The sequence below is a fragment of the Macrobrachium rosenbergii genome, chromosome 10 (assembly GCF_040412425.1).
Source record: "Macrobrachium rosenbergii isolate ZJJX-2024 chromosome 10, ASM4041242v1, whole genome shotgun sequence".
NCBI lineage: Eukaryota > Metazoa > Arthropoda > Malacostraca > Decapoda > Palaemonidae > Macrobrachium > Macrobrachium rosenbergii.
In genome coordinates this window covers 12,838,084-12,856,285 of record NC_089750.1, presented here as the reverse complement: position 1 = coordinate 12,856,285, position 18,202 = coordinate 12,838,084, and the positions used below count along the sequence as shown (strand labels likewise).

The 18,202-nt window shown below is 34.1% G+C and overlaps 1 protein-coding gene across 1 annotated transcript in view; it reads right to left on the bottom strand.

Moving 5' to 3' along the window:
* The window catches only part of LOC136842493 (esterase E4-like), a 54,208-nt gene that overhangs the window by 1,489 nt on the left and 34,517 nt on the right, over window positions 1-18,202 (bottom strand). The window contains exons 9-13 of the mRNA XM_067109873.1: window positions 17,594-17,778; window positions 17,051-17,130; window positions 16,356-16,583; window positions 15,529-15,664; window positions 15,130-15,283 (exon numbers count right to left, since the gene is read on the bottom strand). Coding sequence (XP_066965974.1) covers window positions 15,143-15,283; window positions 15,529-15,664; window positions 16,356-16,583; window positions 17,051-17,130; window positions 17,594-17,778 — 770 coding nt within the window. The 3' untranslated portion in view covers window positions 15,130-15,142. The remainder of the gene's footprint in view (window positions 1-15,129; window positions 15,284-15,528; window positions 15,665-16,355; window positions 16,584-17,050; window positions 17,131-17,593; window positions 17,779-18,202) is intronic.

The window sequence follows — 18,202 nt, the reverse complement described above, 5'->3', positions numbered from 1 at the left end:
TTTATTTTTGAAGATATGATTAATCGTAAGAAAATCCTTTTGCGTCTCAAAAAACTATCTTTTACTTTTTAGAGTATTTTACTAAAAGCGTATTTACAACATTTTAAAAATATTTTTTTATAATATGCCCACGTGGCTGTTTTGACATTTAGTTTCTCTTTTTTCTGAGCCAGCTTTTGGCAGAATGGATACTTTTTTACTTTGCATTTACAAGAGAAGGTGAATTGATATTAGACTGGACTGATATTAATAATCTTCACGCCAGTATCGTAATGGTTTTCATATAAACTGAGATCATTATTAAGATACTAACATTCGTTAGATCATCGAAAGCAATTACCATAAAGCCAAGGAAGATTGTGGTTTGTGAACAGAAAGAACGAATAGTTTAATGATAATACTGTAGCTCTGCGAGACCCGAAAACGACCTACGACGACCTTAAGTACCGTACTGTTTTCTTGGTAAGTAATTATATCAAGAGTATTTGTAATCACGAGCAGAATTTACAGAAAGTATTACATGAAATATACTGGGTACACTAAACATGGAAGTGTGATATTTGAATAACTCATTTTTTTCCTTCTTCAATAAACTTTTGAACTGTTCAACAATTCCGTAAAAGAATTTTCATATGCGGACGTATTGTATTTTGTCATTTTAACCTGATTCCTTGCATTCTGCGAACTATATATACTATAGTCTGTTTAACATTCTAAGATGGCTGGGTTGGGGCCAGGAAAAGAATACAGCGGTGTCAAACGTCTCGTTATGATTAAAAGTTTTGCCGTGTTAGAGCTTGTTCAAGTGAAATTTAAAAAGAAATGTTATTCATTTAAAGATAACATCGAAACATATTAAGCTTCACATATTTGCAGTACAAGCCTAATTTATCTTCATAAAAACAGAGACGTGGCATAATTTTTGGCCGCCGCTGCCAAACCTCAGTTTCCCTGACACGTGGTCAGCGAGGGCATTTATATGGCCAGCTCGATCTAAAACAATAACAACGGTGGTCACCTCAAGCAGCCAATCACTGGACAGTATTGATAGCCCTTGAAGGGATAGCCAAAGCGGATCAAACCTCCCCACAGCCAACATCTTTATTCCCAGGTAAAGTAAACTGTTCATAACATTTTAAAATATTTCATATTAAAGAAACAACAAGGGTGCCCCGTAATTAATGGTAATATATTTTTCTTTCCTAAGTGATAAGTAGCTTAATTAACCTGCAGAGGCACTGAAAAAATAGAGTCATGTAACCACAAATAAATGCTAATATGGAATATGGGCAATAATCAAATGGCTTGAAAAGCCATTCCTGCCGAACCACCCACACAAATTTAAAGAGGGTTAATGTATTAAACACATTATGGTATTATTATAAGAACTATGATCATTATTTCCAAAAAGCACGCAAAGAGCGGAAAATCATTAAGAACAACCAAAAATTACTCTTTGTTTCTTTAGAAAACGAAGTACAGTAAATGACAGAACTCGGGTAAAGCCATAAACAAGGGATTAACCTCGAGGGTGAGATTTAAAAGGATAAATAGATCTGGCAGGACTATATTCTTTTCCTGGCCCCACCCTAGCGATCTTAGAATGTAGAACAGACTATAGCAAATCCATAAACAAGACGAGAAAAGAAACCAGACCTAAAACCTGGATAACAACGTCCTGAGAATATCAGATAAGCTGTTTATCACCAGGAGACACGGATAAAATCTACAAGACATGATAAACAACTGGATAACAGCAGAATAAGGGATGAGATAGTAATCCGATAACAACAGATAATATATAAAAACAAATTGTTATCATAAAAAAGATATAGTTCGTGTTGCTGAAACTTCAAAGTTTATTATAAAGCGGAAGATCGACATGGCTGCAAGCCTTGCTTTTACAAAATGAATTAGCGAATGTATGCAGGGTCATGCATCGCTCAGGGAAGTATTAAAAAGCGATTTTAGTTAACGAAATAACTAAGCAAAAGGTTAAGCGGTAGGAAATGCTTTCTTCCATGTAAAGATGATCGCCAGCATCATACATCTTCCCAGGAACGTTTCATAATAATATGCCCTTGTAATTTACACCTTTATCTCCTTTCTCTTTATGCAACTGAACAATTATTCCTCTCAACTATTAACAAAAAACAAGAGAACATAATGATACACACAAACTTACACATACACATACACACACATACATGCATGGACATATATATGCATATATATATATGTATATATATACATATATATATGTATATATGTGTATATATATATATATATATATATATATATATATATATATATATATATATATATATATATATATATCAAAATCATATATTTACCTCTGTAGATTAAAATCAGTAAGGTATAAGGATAACATGTTAACGTTAGAAAACTCGTCGGAACTGAGGAAACCATTTACTTTCATATATACGAGTATATATATATATATATATATATATATATATATATATATATATATATATATATATATATATATATATATATACTTATTATATGTTTATGCATATGTAAAAGCGAATGACTCCAGCAATTCTGACTTTTGTCAAGTTCAATGTGTGATTCTCAAACAGCAATCCCTCGATTATCTGGATTAATAGAGCCAAAGCCCTATCGGATAATGTCGAAATCCATATAACAGCGAGTAAAAAAAAATCATGGGTGTTCAAAGGCAGCTCCGTAACCTTCCTCACCTAACCTTGTCAATACCACATAGCTGTAAACACTGTATATGCTTATAAACAACACTTTAAACTGAAAACTTCATGCAAAAGCAATTATCTTCCCTATTTTCCCATATTTGTAACAAAATCAGCTCCATAAATACACTTAAAACAAAAAAAGCAAACTCCTTTTTCTGTTATGCGTGACACACAATATGGTAGGCTACTCAATGTTTTTCATTTATCCCAAACACTGTAAAAATACAGGTAACCTCTTTTTTTCTTGTATGCAACACAATACAATAGTTTACAGAAACAATTTTTATCATTTTCCCCAAAATATATAGTACACTAAAAAAAGTAAACCCTTCTTCGTCTCTCGTACACGAAACACAGCACAATAGACTACACAATGTTTTTCATTTGCCCAAAACATTATAAAATACATTGTACTGTGTGCACAAAAAATTGTTTTTTCTCATATATGCAGCACAGTACAATAGTTAACAGAAACAATTTTTAAATTTTCCTTAAAATACATAACGCACACAAAAATTGAACCTCTTGCTCTCTACGTCTTTTGCATTGTGCTCATGTTAAGTTTCTTAGCTCAGTGCTGTATCACATGTTGCCTTTACTTTGGCTTTGTTTGAATTACTGTACAGCATTTCATTACAAGTTTAGCGGATTCTGAGTACGATAAGCACACATCACAAAATGAGAATATTTTATCACTCTTGATATTTCATCTATTACCATAAAAATATTTAAAATGTGAATTTGCAGATGTTGGCAAAACGTTGTGACAGTCACAACTGAAGTCTGGTGCCACAATGCCAGTGAATGAGTGTGTGCTTACGTAAAGTGTATACCCTACGCACATGACTGCATTTATCTTTTGGGTTGTAAAAATAAAAAATGAGAAAATACAGACAAAAATAAAAATGAGGAAAGCATGAAATATAAACAAAGAAAGTGAAGGAGTGTGTGTGTTACTGAAAAGGCTTCAATGTAAGCGACACCTCAGCCGTTCTCTGTCTGTCTGTCTGTTTCTCTATACCGTATCTCTTATTGCTTTATTTTGCTTTGATACAGCACGGTACTGTACTGTACATATCCTTTAATAAAATGTGGAAAATCAAAAACGTAACAGCTCAAAACAAAACCAGCTCTACCTACTTCAACAACGCCAGCAAATAAAAATAGTGTAAAATAGAGATAAAGAAATCATCAAGCAATTCTGTAAAAAATAATCCTTACTTGAGTATCATGAGAAGTGGAGAGTTCGAAGCCTTTGTGCCAGCTCAAAGGGGAAGTCAGCTGTGAATATTCTACTTTATAGGAATGTTTACCTAATATGCACATAAACATGAAATCAGCACTTACTGGGAAGCAAAATACTTCTAGTGAGAAATATTTTCTTTTTTAATATAGAGCTGCTTGGGAGGAGCGCCCGGTCGAACAAAAACGCACTGAATTAGATGTTTTGAAACCATGGAATGAGATTAAGTAGGTGAGAAAAATAAAGTTTGAACATGAGGTGTAATTTCAACTGTGATGAGAAAGAGGGGGATTGAAACCATGGAATAAGCCTAGGTAACATGATAGGAAAGAGGTCTGAAACCGGGAAATCAATGCCATTGACAAGGGAAATGGAGGTTTTCAAAATAACAGAGATCAACTAGCAATCTCTCATAATTCGTCTTCCTAGCTTTACTGATGAAACCTTTCAAGTGGAAACTTTCGTGACAAACAGCTACATAAAGCGCAAACACACACGCACACAAATACAGACATGCGCACACACACAGTTTTCGATAAGTTTTGCGACTCTGAAAATGTAAGTAATTTTCCACTCTGCTTCCAACCAAGATTGAGACTTTCGCATTTCAAGGCTGAAAATCCCTGTTTTGACGTTAATTTTCAAAGTTACTGTAGAGCCCAGAGATCAAACAGGAAAGCCGGCCTTTGATGCGTTACTAATTAAAGCTGTCAGGAGCAGCGATGAGTTATGGAAAGTCCCTCTGTCTCTCACTCTATCTATCTCTCTTTCTCTCTCTCTCTCTCTAGCTGTGTGCGCACGAGCTCGCACGCTCGTGTGTGTATGTGCACTAATACAGCGCATAAAACAAAAAATCTTCGATTAATTACACAAAATGATCCCAAATATCTGTCGGTAGGATATGAGTCTACAATCCCATCATTTTCTTATTTCATATGTCAGTCTCTGTCATCCATCTCACGAGTCGAATCTCTTCCCACTTTCTTTCCTCCCCTTCCCGTCTCTCCACCTATCTCTTTTCCATTCTTGCTTTGTACCCCTACTCCATCTATCCCCACTGCTTAATAATCTTTCCTTCTCTCTTGGCCCTATCTCCCATTCACTTTTCTCCTCTACGTTTTACAATTGCTACCTCCTTACTTACCCAGCCACCACCTCCACCCATGTCTCATCCCTTCTATCAACACTTCGTCCGGTTTCCCAGGGGCTTTGGTAACCTTTGATACTAAGACACCTGTTTGAATGAACAGACCTTTTGCTTCCGCAATTACCAGCCAACTGCCCCTACCCTATGCTCCCTTCCCTTTGCCTTGAGGGTGGGGGGGTGGTGGGGGGCGTAGATTCTAGGGTTGATACACCTGTCTAGTAATAACACCAAACTTTACTGGCATGTGCAGTAAACCACAATGGTATGGTGCGCACAAAAATGATTCATAACGAGGCCTGCTGAGCGAGTGAGAGGTCATAGAGATCCAACATTTACTTCCTTAGAGCAAGCAACGAAATTGCAAGACTAAGGGAATCTTGTTTATCAACTGCAGTTAAATTCTTAATTTTCTAAATGATATGTTTGCCAACACGAGGCACATTTCATTAATCTATATGAACTGAATATATATATATATATATATATATATATATATATATATATATATATATATATATATATATATATATATATATATATATATCAGGAACAGCCAAACAAGCGCTATAGTCAAAATTTTAATTGCACTGGGACGTTTCGGCTTTAACACACTAAGCCATTTTCGACCTAAAATAGAGAGCGGATAGAAAATCAGTAGATTATAGATAACGGAAAGGAAGACTGATCTTGGTTGAGTTGTGGCTCAAGTTTGTGAATATATATAGAGTCTAAAATCCTTAAATCAGACTATATTGAACAAGAATCTACAATTTTAAAATCCCTTATAATTAGTCTTGCCTGATTGCATCTACTGCAATGTTCACGGATGGAAGACTGCTGCTTGACTGCTAAGTCTCCCTAGGCCTCTACCTGTCCTGTCACTGATCCCTGCATGCTGACAGTATCTCGTTTTGAGCGCCTTTATGGAACTACCCAATTACCCCACTTGGCAGTTGGGGCATGTATAATAGTAAACGATACCAGAACGCAATAAATCATGCAGTTTATCTTTGAAAGGTAGTAAGCATTTTATTGCCCCTTTTACTAGTAAAAATTTTATGTTTTGGTGTTTTGCCTCTATTTTAGGTCGAAAATTGCTTAGTGTGTTAAAGCCACAACGTCCCAATGCAATAAAAATGTTGACTATAGCGCTTGTTTGGCTGTTCCTGATGAGGAGCAGATTCCCTAGGAATCAATCTCTAGCAACTATATATATATATATATATATATATATATATATATATATATATATATATATATAAATATATATATATATATATATATATATATAATATATATATGTATATATATTTTTCTTATGTACAGAGTATATTGTAATATAATTATATATATATATATATATATATATATATATATATATATATATATTTATATATATATATATATAATATATATATATATATATATATATATATATATATATATATATATATATATATATATATATATATATATATATAAAAGTGATTATGTAATTTTGATATACGAGAAATATTCTGTGTTGTTATAATAATTTTTGAAATACGATTTGTAATGTTAGATCTCACAAGAACTAATAACGGGTTCGAGAAGATTCTACTTTAAAATGACGTAATATGTAAGGGCGATTACATCACCCAGCCACCATGTGGTTCTGGGCACTCAAGGGGTCTCTTTTGTTCTGATCATGTTATGTTTTCTTTCTTTTTTTGTGATTCTGGAAAGTCATGCGGTCGTTCGCTGCTCAATTGTTTGCAGATTTGGTCACTTAGACAGACGTGTTATGCAAGCATTTCCTTGTCGGAAGTGGGCATGACTGCGCTCAAAGAGAGAATTACGTGGATTTCTAAACATGTACCATTCCGTCTTAAAATCACAGGGGTGAATGGAAACTATTGTGTAATCAGCTTCTGTCTCTGAGAGAGAGAGAGAGAGAGAGAGAGAGAGAGAGAGAGAGAGGCGTGGCTGTCACGTCATCTTGTTTGCCGGACCTGTACCGTTCGAGCAAATACGTTTTTGCAGCGAAGATGACGTCATTTAGTGAATGCTAGAATGTTCTATGAGGTTTTGGTTTTTGACTGATTGACTGAAAGAGTAAATTTGCCATTCTGATTCTGGAGACCTTCTGTGCCGGTTCCCCCCGCCCCCCTCTCTCTCTTCAAAAAAGTGAAATTATTAAGTAACGTAAAATACCTGATTATGGTCACTAATATTAACCTTAGCTCGTGGTATCTGCTAACATAGTAGTAATTAGTGTTTGCCCAGTAAGGGCGCCTTGACAGGAATTGTGGAAAGTGTGTAACAACTGCAGTTTACAGTTATTGTGATTTACAAATTTGGAATTTTGGGGTTTGTCAATTTAGGACGAGTTGATTTTCTTGTGAGTGCTTAAATAAGTTTATTTTCTGTGAAAACTTGATTAGTAGACTGGTGAGTTGAAATAAGATTTTTGATAAAATACCTTAGTGAAATTATTTCATGTACAACTTTTAATTTTGTGTTGGTATATTTTTATTGTTTCCAATTATTGACCTAGTTTTCTTATGCATCTTAGTATTTCTTAATGGTTTAGCTTTTGCTTCCTTAATTTTGTCTCACGTTTTAACAATTGTGGTGATTTAATTTTATTTCATATATCAGTTCGAGATTTAATTAAAATTGTGTTTCCAAGTTATAGTAACTTAAAAAATAAGTGCGAATTTTGATTTATTTAGAATAAATTTTTGTATTTAAATTTTTACAGCAGTGTATCATTTAGGATTGATTAGTCGTTGTAAATAAACTACAGTGATAAAGTTTTGTTCCTTCAGTGTTTTGTTGAAGTGAATCGAATTGAGGAGAAATAGTTACAGTTGTTCAGTGCTTAATAGAGTGATGACCTTTTACCTTAGTGTATTTCTTGTTTGAATATTGATACCTCATACTGTTGATAAGCTTTTAAGGGATCACTGTTGCCTTTGGAGTATTCAATCGTATTTTTTTATGAGAGTTCAAGTAAAGTGTAAGTGTGAGGTAAGTTTTTAACTCTATGATTAGGAAGTGTAATAACCAGGTACTCGAACACTTTATGACTATATATATATATATATATATATATATATATATATATATATATATATATATATATATATATATATATATATATATATATCGTTATAGCTATAACCTGTCCAAGTTTTTAGTTCCAGTTTTAAACCCTCTAACTGTAAGTGATTTTAACATCTCAAATTCTTCCAAATTTGTTAAAGAGTTATGCTCTTTCAATTTTAAACAAGATGTTGTAATGGCTAGTTTCGATGTAACCTCTCTTTTCACCAGTATCCCACTAAAAGAAACAACCGACATTTTTCTTAATAATATATGTGAAAACCACTTATCAATGTTTGGACTTCATAAAATAGACTTGAAAAATTATTACATTTAGCAACTGCTGATGGCATTTTTACTTTTGATGGTAAATTATATAATCAAATAGATGGAGTAGCTTTGGGAAATTCCCTTGGACCTGTATATGCGGATTGCTTCATGGGTTATTGTGAAAGGATTTAGATGTCTGAATGCCCTAGTGCTTTTAAACCCTTGTACTATCGTAGGTATGTAGATGATACTTTCCTTCTGTTTAAGGAATTATCACATGTTGATTTGTTTTTTGAATGTTTTAATTCTCGTCACCCTAACATTTCTTTTACTTGTGAGACAGAACAGGATAATAAGTTGTCATTTTTAGATGTACAGGTGTACAGAAATAGTGGCAAATTTGAGACCTCCGTTTATAGGAAAAGTACGTTTACTGGCTTGGGATTGAATTACCTCAGTTTTTCACCAAAGTTGTATAAGATGAATTCAATACGCACTTTGATAAATAGAGCCTACAATGTTTGTTGTGATTTTAATTTTTTTCATCAAGATATGGTCTTCCTCCTGAATTATTTTTCTGAAAACTCATATCCCATTTTTGTATTTTACAAAGTTCTGAAAATTTTTTAAATGAAAAGTTTTGTCCCAGACCGGTGTACAGTATTGCTAGTAAGGATGTAAAGTACATTAAATTGCCCTACCTTGGTCATAGTAGCTATATGGTCCGAAAAAAGTTACAAGAAATACTTAAGCATTGTTTCCCTCAAATTAGTTTCCGGTTTGTTTTCAATAATCCTTTGACTGTAAGATCACTTTTGAAGGAGAAGCCTACTCTGCCTGTGGACCTTAATTCCTGTGTCGTTTACTTGTTGACTTGTTCGCCTTGTGGTCTGCGATACGTGGGATCCAGTTCCCGCTAGCTCAGACACAGAATTTTGGAACATAGAGGTCTTTCTATTAGAACTAGGTTTCCTCTTTCCAAACCACCCTTTTCTGCCTTTAGGGAACACAGTTTAGCACAGGACCATCCTATCACTGACCTGGATTTTCGGGTACTGTCTTTTTGTTCAAACAGACTGGACCTTTTGATTTCAGAGTCGCTGTTTATTAAAAAATTGAAACCGGAATTGAACAACAACTCGTCTGGTATTCAACTAGCTATCGTGTAATTTCATAGTAGGTACACAATTGGGTCGTTAAATATTTTAGTTTGAGATTGGTAATTTGTTTACATTTCACCTTATTTTTATATTTTTATGTTTGTGTTCGTTTTTAATTTTTCATTTTTTTTTGCGTCTCACCCTTTTAGTTTGTAATTACTGTTCGTTTTAAATATTTGGTTAGTATTTTTGCTGAAGATTTATTATGACAATTTATTTTATTGTAATTTCATTTATTCTAATCCTTGTCGGTTTTTCAGCCTGATGATGAGGTTTTATAACTCGAAAGCTTGTGTAATGAAGAATGTTCTTCCTGGTCTTGGCAATATTATTCATCATCAAGCTGAGATTTCCAAGTAGCCGCCCAATTACTGAGACTATATATATATATATATATATATATATATATATATATATATATATATATATATATATATATATATATATATATATATATATATATGCCCAATAAACATTTTGAAAATTCTTCCCTTAAGTTCTGTTATCCATTCACTTGTGAAGAAAGTATGAGATAATTCTTTGCAAAAAATAACAGTGATATTTGGTTTTCGTTTCCGGACTTATTGTGGCTTCTTCGTTCAGTGTAACCAAGTTTTCTTCTTGATATAATGGCTCCCTCTTACAAAAACTGTAATTGAGTAACTAGGCTCCCTCTTACAAAAACTGTAATCAAGTAACTATACACTGCATTTCTAAAGTTTATGCACCATATTGTGTTCCGATAGCTTATCTTGAACTGTTAAACTTGAAATCATATCTGTTATGTGTTTGAACCGGCCATATGTACAATAATTAATATACACGTACGAAAAATTATATCTTCGTCCTTCTTTCTAATCACCAACAGCTTGGCTTTATGTCTATATAGGTGAACAAATCTGTAGGAATTTTTCTTCATATGAGCGTCCTTTTGAATAGACTTTAATTGCTAGGAAATTAATAATTGTTTTATTTTTAAATAAAATGAAGTGATTTAAACGTAACCCTATTTTTTTTAGATGAACAGCTTCAACAACTTAAAAATCCATGAGCCTTGTTTACATTACCATTTCCATTATCATTTTTGTAGTTCTGTGATAGGCCTAGTATATAAGCCAAGATGGAAGGAGTTGAGAAGAGATCCCGTTTTCTATTCTTATTTGCATGACGTCATGAGTAAACATCATCAGCTCAGCATCAGTAAGGTGCCTAAGTAGAAATTTGAACTATCGAAATTTTTTTGATACAGTGTGTGTGTGTCAGTGCGTGCGTGCGTGCGCGAGCGCGCGCGCGCATTTTGGGGGGACCTCAGTAATGTTTCGAGTTATTGGTCGGTGAAACGAAAGTTACTTATTATTAAATATTATAAAGATGAAAACAGCAAATTAACGAAAGCTGAAGGACTTTTCCTAAGAATAAATTTCCTTAATAAATGATTTTGCAATAAATTTTTTTCTAGCCAATGCAAAAGGTTCTCTAGCTATTATTAATATCATAAATAGCAGTAGTGGTGGGATCTCTTGTCATATAGTGTTCACAATACCACCTTCATTTAGATGATGAAAATACTGAGAAATCGGAACTACTGACCTCTGTTCTGCTAGATAACAGAAATGTCAAAACTCTTGAACTGTTAAGTACACTGATGAGGTGAGATGACTAGCTGACCGTGGGTGCCATATGTTGAAAGGTAAACCTTCCATTATATTCCGTTACATCTTGAGATCAATCAGTGTTCAAGAGCTAAGAAAAGTTCATCATGGACCTCGTTGATTGTGTTAATGAGTACATGATTCGCACATATACGAAGAGCTCAACTGTCCACCTAATCTTTTTGAAGAACTCTTGTCAGTTATCTACAGAGCTAATAAAAACAGACCTCTATCGCATAATGAACAATAACTTGATCTAATTCTGTTTGTAACAGTAATGTCAAATCTGAGTCCGTGTACTCTTCTCGAATTTTTAAATACTTTTTTCTATGCTGTTAAATGTTACCAGAAAGCCTGTGATGTGTTTTTACTGACATACTTTCCTCACTTTTACCCAGACGAAGCTCAAGTGAGGGACTCAATATTGCGACATTGCCTCGACCACCAAGAATCTCTGAGTGTTCGTCATACATAATATTGTATCTGGGATTCAGCCTCATACATTGCAGAAGCAGGAGTCCCAGTATATGCGTAAGTAGAGGCGGATGATACCTACATTTATGTGGTGTCCTTGTACATTTAGTCAGCACGGCGTAAAGATGTGAAAATTATGAAATGTAGTGAAAGATTCCACTGAATTCAGAGATTTAGGTATGGTCTGAAGTAAAGTATAATCTAAAAGGGGAGGAGGAAGGGGATGGAGAGGAGAGAATATACAGAATAAACAGTGAACGATGAAGGCTTTTTCATATGGAGTTCAAGCTTAAATTTTTGTTGTATTTCTTATTTAATGTGGAGTTCAGACCACATTTACGGCAGGTTTCTCATTCAACAACAGGGTCAGGATTGATTATTTTTCGAGTTTCTCAGTTAATTTGTTGTTATCCTGTTTCGTATTCAATATGGACTTCAAGACGTCAATTTTAATTCTATTTCCCATTCAGTGTAAAATTCAGGCTTACGTTTATATCCCTGGAGATGTTAATTAAATGTGGATGTGTTAAACATGGCGTTGTTTTCTCAATTTTTAAAATCTGTTTATCGACTGCCAGTTATTAAAATGCATGTTGTTAGTTTATCGACTTACTTATTTATTTATCTGTTGTTTTTGTAGCACTTTTCTCTACTTCCGTTCGCTGGTTTTTCGCGTGTGAATGGATATGTTTGCTCCTTATGGTTTCTGGGTACTTCGATTAATGGTAACAAAAATATCCTTGTTGTTTTCTCAATTTTTTATTGCTTTTATCTTCTTTGAATAAGAATCTATTGTTATTCTAATTATAAAGTCCCAAAAGTTTCTTCTTTCCTTATCTCTCATGTTCACAAATATAGGCACTATATTCTATGGAGCTTCCGGTTAAGAATGTACGTTAATTACGAATCACAACGATGATAAAAAAAAGAACTAAAACTACCCATCACTCTCCGTAACCCTGCAGTTACGCGATGTTGCATTGCGATCCCAGCTCCTCTTTTCTAGCGGCACCTTTGCACAAGAGGGCGAAGGCACTGCCATATGAGACCCCCCATTCTCGATACCGGTGTATCTCTTGGAGACGCCGAGGTTTACGTGTTCGACTTTCCCTTCACGTCCGGTACCATGTCCGAAAGGGTGGGACAGATGCTTCTGCATATGATAACGAACTTCGTCGTTACTGGGTTAGTTGAATTCACCGTTTGGAGTTTCGTGACCGCACTCATGTTTCGACAAAATTTATTGAGATAGGGAGTAGGAAAGGATTAGTCTTCACTACTCATGGCCACTTGTTGGTTAACTTTATTATTATTATTATTATTATTATTATTATTATTATTATTATTATTATTATTATTATTATTTTGAATTCAAATGACAACAATAATTTTTTAAAGAAATACACAGAAGGCCAGAAGAAAGGAGAAGCAAATTACACAAAGTTGTACAAAATGTGGGTTTTGACTTTCTAAGAAGTCTTCTATACTGAAAAAAAACTGATGGGGTCATAACATCTTTTTTCTATGCATTTTGTTGCTAAATATGTGAATCATTTCTATTGCTGAAGAAAGCAATACTTTATCTTATCCGCTACCTTCTTCATTATAAATAACTTGCGCTTGCGTAAGCATAAGAAAACCGGTACCCATGAGTGACCAATTTTTCTTTTTATTCTTTGTTCCCTAAGTCACAGCGATCCACAAGACGACCTGGAGACCTGGAGACCCACGGCATAACAGATTTTCCAAAATGAGAACTACTTGAGCCCGGCCGTCCTACTGGTTACTACGATATAGATGTTAATCCAAGAATGGTGATTAGATCTTACAGAGAAAGAGTGGCTTAAACATTTAATTTTTCTTCATATCAATGTCTGTGAGTGTAGTACTTCACCAAAATCTCAAATCTAATATTCAGTTGTAAAATTGATTAAAGTGTCACTGAGCTATTCAGTTCAAAACCAAGTCACTAAGAAATTTCATTGATGCAAATGGCGTCGTAAATCCTCTTACAAATGCAGTGAACTTCCTTATCATAATTACTGTTGACGACGATTATGTTTGTTTTAATTATCGGCCATGAATAGGGGAATTAATGGAAGTGATTCTCTTTCGCAGGAACAGAACTTCTGGAGAAACATTGTACCTCGCCCGGAGTCTACCATTACTCCAAGGGCGAGAGAAATCTACCAGAAAATAAACAGAAGATTTGCGATTGTTCCCAGTCTTCCAAGGAACATTGTTCGCCCTAACTAACACTGCTTAATACTCCCGGATTGAGTTTTCCCTAACGAACAATTCAATTTTATTGACTAATTTTCCTACCTATTTAGCACTTCGCTGCTTCTCCAGAAGACTCCAATAACACTTTCTTATCACCAAAAAGTTGTTTCTTTCACAAACCTTCATGAACTAACCCATTTGCTTTGCAGTAGGGATCCCTGTTGGTATCTTTAGTTTTTAAATAATGTAACCCTCTCCTCTTCATTAAGGGATTGAGAATCCATGAAAACACAGCTAAGGAACCTCAGCAGGAAAATCAATACACTACTTACAGAATTGTAACAAGCCTTAGGAATTTGATGATAAAAGAGAATGGGTAATAATGAGGCTTGATAAGCCAGAAGAGAGGGTGGGAACCACTTGATCTGTTAAACAGAGGTTAGTTTTCTTCCAAAAGAACAGTAATCTGAACGAGCTGTAGATTACAGTGGACGATGTTTTAATCCGGTGGTATATTCTAGTGACAGCATACTAATTCATTTAACTAAGAAATCCATCTCGTTTACCATGCTTACTATGTTCTGCTCCTTTGAGAAAACTGAGCCTCATGAAGTAAAAACTGCCTTCCTCCCATACACTATTAGTGTCATTTGACAAGTGTTTTTCAAAAGCCAAAAGTTTGATTCCAAAGAAAGGATTCCAAAGTGTCTAATTATTTTCAAAGAAATCTATCAAATTTGTCTATTTCAGAATTTATATTTTTATGAACAACACTGCATGATTTTTTCAGTCAGTTCTACAGGTGTTTGTGTATTTATGTATGTGTATATATATATATATATATATATATATATATATATATATATATATATATATATATATATATATATATATATATATATATATATATATATATAAAATGTATGTATGCATACACACACATCTAAAGGGAAGGCTATTACATAAAAAATATCGACCAAGCTATAGTTTGTTGGGGATGACAGTGCATTATTTTGAAAACTGAACATATGTAAATGGATTTTTCTTTTTGGAGTAGCAGAATAAGATAATATAAACAATAATAAAGAGATATAAACAATAATAAAGAGAAGAAAAAAACATAAAATTCTACTCTTACATATGAAAGATCTCTAAGGCGACAGATCACAATGCTCATTAGATCGGCATTCCCCTGTGATGGTTTGCTTGTTGACATCTTGCAGAATCTGACTTGCTCGAAAAGCGCGTCGTAAATCAGGATTTGGCACAATATTTTTCCAGAAGTTCTGTTCCTGTGAATCAAATAATTTATTAATTTTTCTTACTGATCCTTGACTTTATTCCTATACTCACTTATTTCCGTAGAAACAAAATGACTTTTCTGGTTTTCTTTACACAGTAGACGAAACCATCACAATGTTTCAACACATAATGGTTGCTGACGTTGCTTGAGAAGACATGGGTATAATGAGGAAATATACGATGATTAGAAAAAATATGTTCATTTACCACCGAATTCTAAAACTGTGTAACTTACCTTGACATTGAAGGGTCTGTGTACCATGGAGGGCTCAACAGCTATCTCGTAGTAGCCAACAGGCTGGTGAGGCACAAGGGGTTCCCATTTTGGAACTTCCCCCAAAGAAAAACGACCCAGGTCTTCCTGAGGGTTTCTATGGAAAATAAAAAGAAAATAAATAACGAGTGTAACAAAAAAAATATAACAATTTATGAATGGTGTTGGTGGCTTTGAGGCAAGGACTTTGTGCCAAAGAGCGTTTCTTATTTCAGATGGCAAGAATCACGGTTTTGAAATCTTAATTTAGTTGATGTTTGGTCTTTTCCCACATAAATGATAAGCCAAAGTAAATCAAGCCAATATAACGTCCCTAACCAGAACTCCAAAATCTGATAAAACATCACTGGATTTTCGTGTACTTCCCTGCTAATCACTCAGTGTCCAATAGTACAGCCTTATTTACAGGTCACATACCTAAGTAAGTTAACTGGAGAATTTTTATTTCTGGTTGGAAATGGGAGTTCAACAAGCCCTCGAAAGTACCTAATTATATTTCTAACATTGAACATTGTTTTACACTACAAAATAAATTTAGTTGCTTTATTATTATTATTATTATTATTATTATTATTATTATTATTATTATTATTGCTGTTATTATTATTATTATTATTATTATTATTATTATTATTATTATTATTATTATTATTATTATTATTATTAATAATATCATTCATGACGTACATATATCCACATGCAGCATGGAAAAAGTCTAATATCTAAGTAAGTTAACTTCTACCGAGAAGAGACTAAAAGACTGAAAAACAAAAGAGCCTCGAACTCACCCAGAGATGATGAAGTTTGCCCACATCTGAAGAATCATCTGGCCCACCCTCTGATCTCTTCTGGACTCTGCCTTGAGGACGTAAGGAAAATCAAAGAGGTAAAGGAGGTCATCTCCATGGGACACGTACGTGTCAAGGGCCGACGTCTTGATTCCCAACTCCTTCAGTTTCTTATAAAGGGGTGCTGACCACGTTGGAGTGTTGGGGTCACGGTGAGTCATGACAGAACTGCCGAAAGCGAGAACGAGACGGATTCAGTTAACTTCCCGTTCATCATTCATCATTTTATTGTTGTGATTGTTGGAATTGATTCCTTCATAATATAGAAATGAGTATTTATTTGTTCTTGTACTTGGGAGATTTCACCAACCTGGCTAGCTGCCGTCTTCAATTATATATTTACATACACCCACGTATACACTCATACATATATGCATACATACAAACATATTGTGTGCGTATATATATAATATATATACACTTATACATATATACATACATACATACAAGCATTTTTACCTATATTTTAATCATCACATCAAATTAATAGTTATTATTATTAGTTTCCAAAATATGAAGAAATTGAATTGCAGTAAGCCAAAAGAGGACTTTTAACTTTGTGAGCAGTCTACCACTGAATCGAATGCTTGCAAGCAAGAAAAATAATAATAAAAATGCAAAATTTTCTCACTGACGTGTAAACGGGTGCTCCAGATTCAGCAAGAGATGCTGCTGCCTCCCAAATGCATTTTACGAAATGGTAACCGGTTAATCCCTGTAAGTAATCAAATCACGTTCTTTAATAAATCTTGATAATCAATATTTATTAGCAGATCCTATAAAATAAAAAGTCTAAACTGAAGAAAATTAACTTTTATTATTTTGACCAGACCAAGGTATTCATACAGCGAGTCTATTGGAAACTCTGTTCCTTAAATTAAATAATTAATTTTATTGACAATTATCCGGAATTAGTCAGCATCTGAATAGGCATGGAAAATCAGTTAAATATTAAAGTTTTTACTGTATCTTTATGTAGATTCGAATGCCCGAAGCCCGGCATGTGAGTGCTCTAGTGGTCATTTTGTGTGTACATACACGTATCCGCTCTTAAACGTGCATCAAGGGTAAACGACATATCTACAAGTTCTTGTTTCACTGGAGGTGATACAAAATCTGCAGACGAAGAAGCTATAAAAGACGAAAACATTTCCCTCAACTTCTAGTTTTAGACTCACCTCAGTGAGTTGTTCCACCAAAACATCACGAGATGTTTTGGCATGTTTGCTGTAATAAAAAGCCTCAGCCAAGTCCTTCACTTGTTCTTGAGCTTCAAGATCAGGCCAGCTTCCGAAGAGGTTTCGTGCCAACTCGCTGTAAATAGCCGTCGCATTGTGCCGCTGCTTCGACAATGTAAGCATGACTAGGAAAAGGAGTTCCAAATTACTATCCCGTAAACACAAACTGACAAATTCCCAAGCTCTTCTGCAATTGATTTCATAGATAAGTAAATTTTTTTTTCACACATTGAGTTTGAATGGTTGTTTTACCTTCTCCAGTATTTATATTTGTGGAATTTCAATGTTATAAATAATGAAAATATATTCATGTTCTAAGAGACGTAGTACCTAAGAGAATAAGAATTAAAGGAAAGTAACTACACATGACGCATTTGTTTTGTCCCTGAAACAATTCCTCAGTAAGTGAGCAGAACTTTTTTTCCTTTAACATTCTTTTTGAAAACGAATAATCGTTGAATCGTGCTTATTTATGTAACTGAACCTACTATATAGAAAGAAATAATTTTCATCACAACAGACAACACTGAAATAAAACCTAACTAGAGC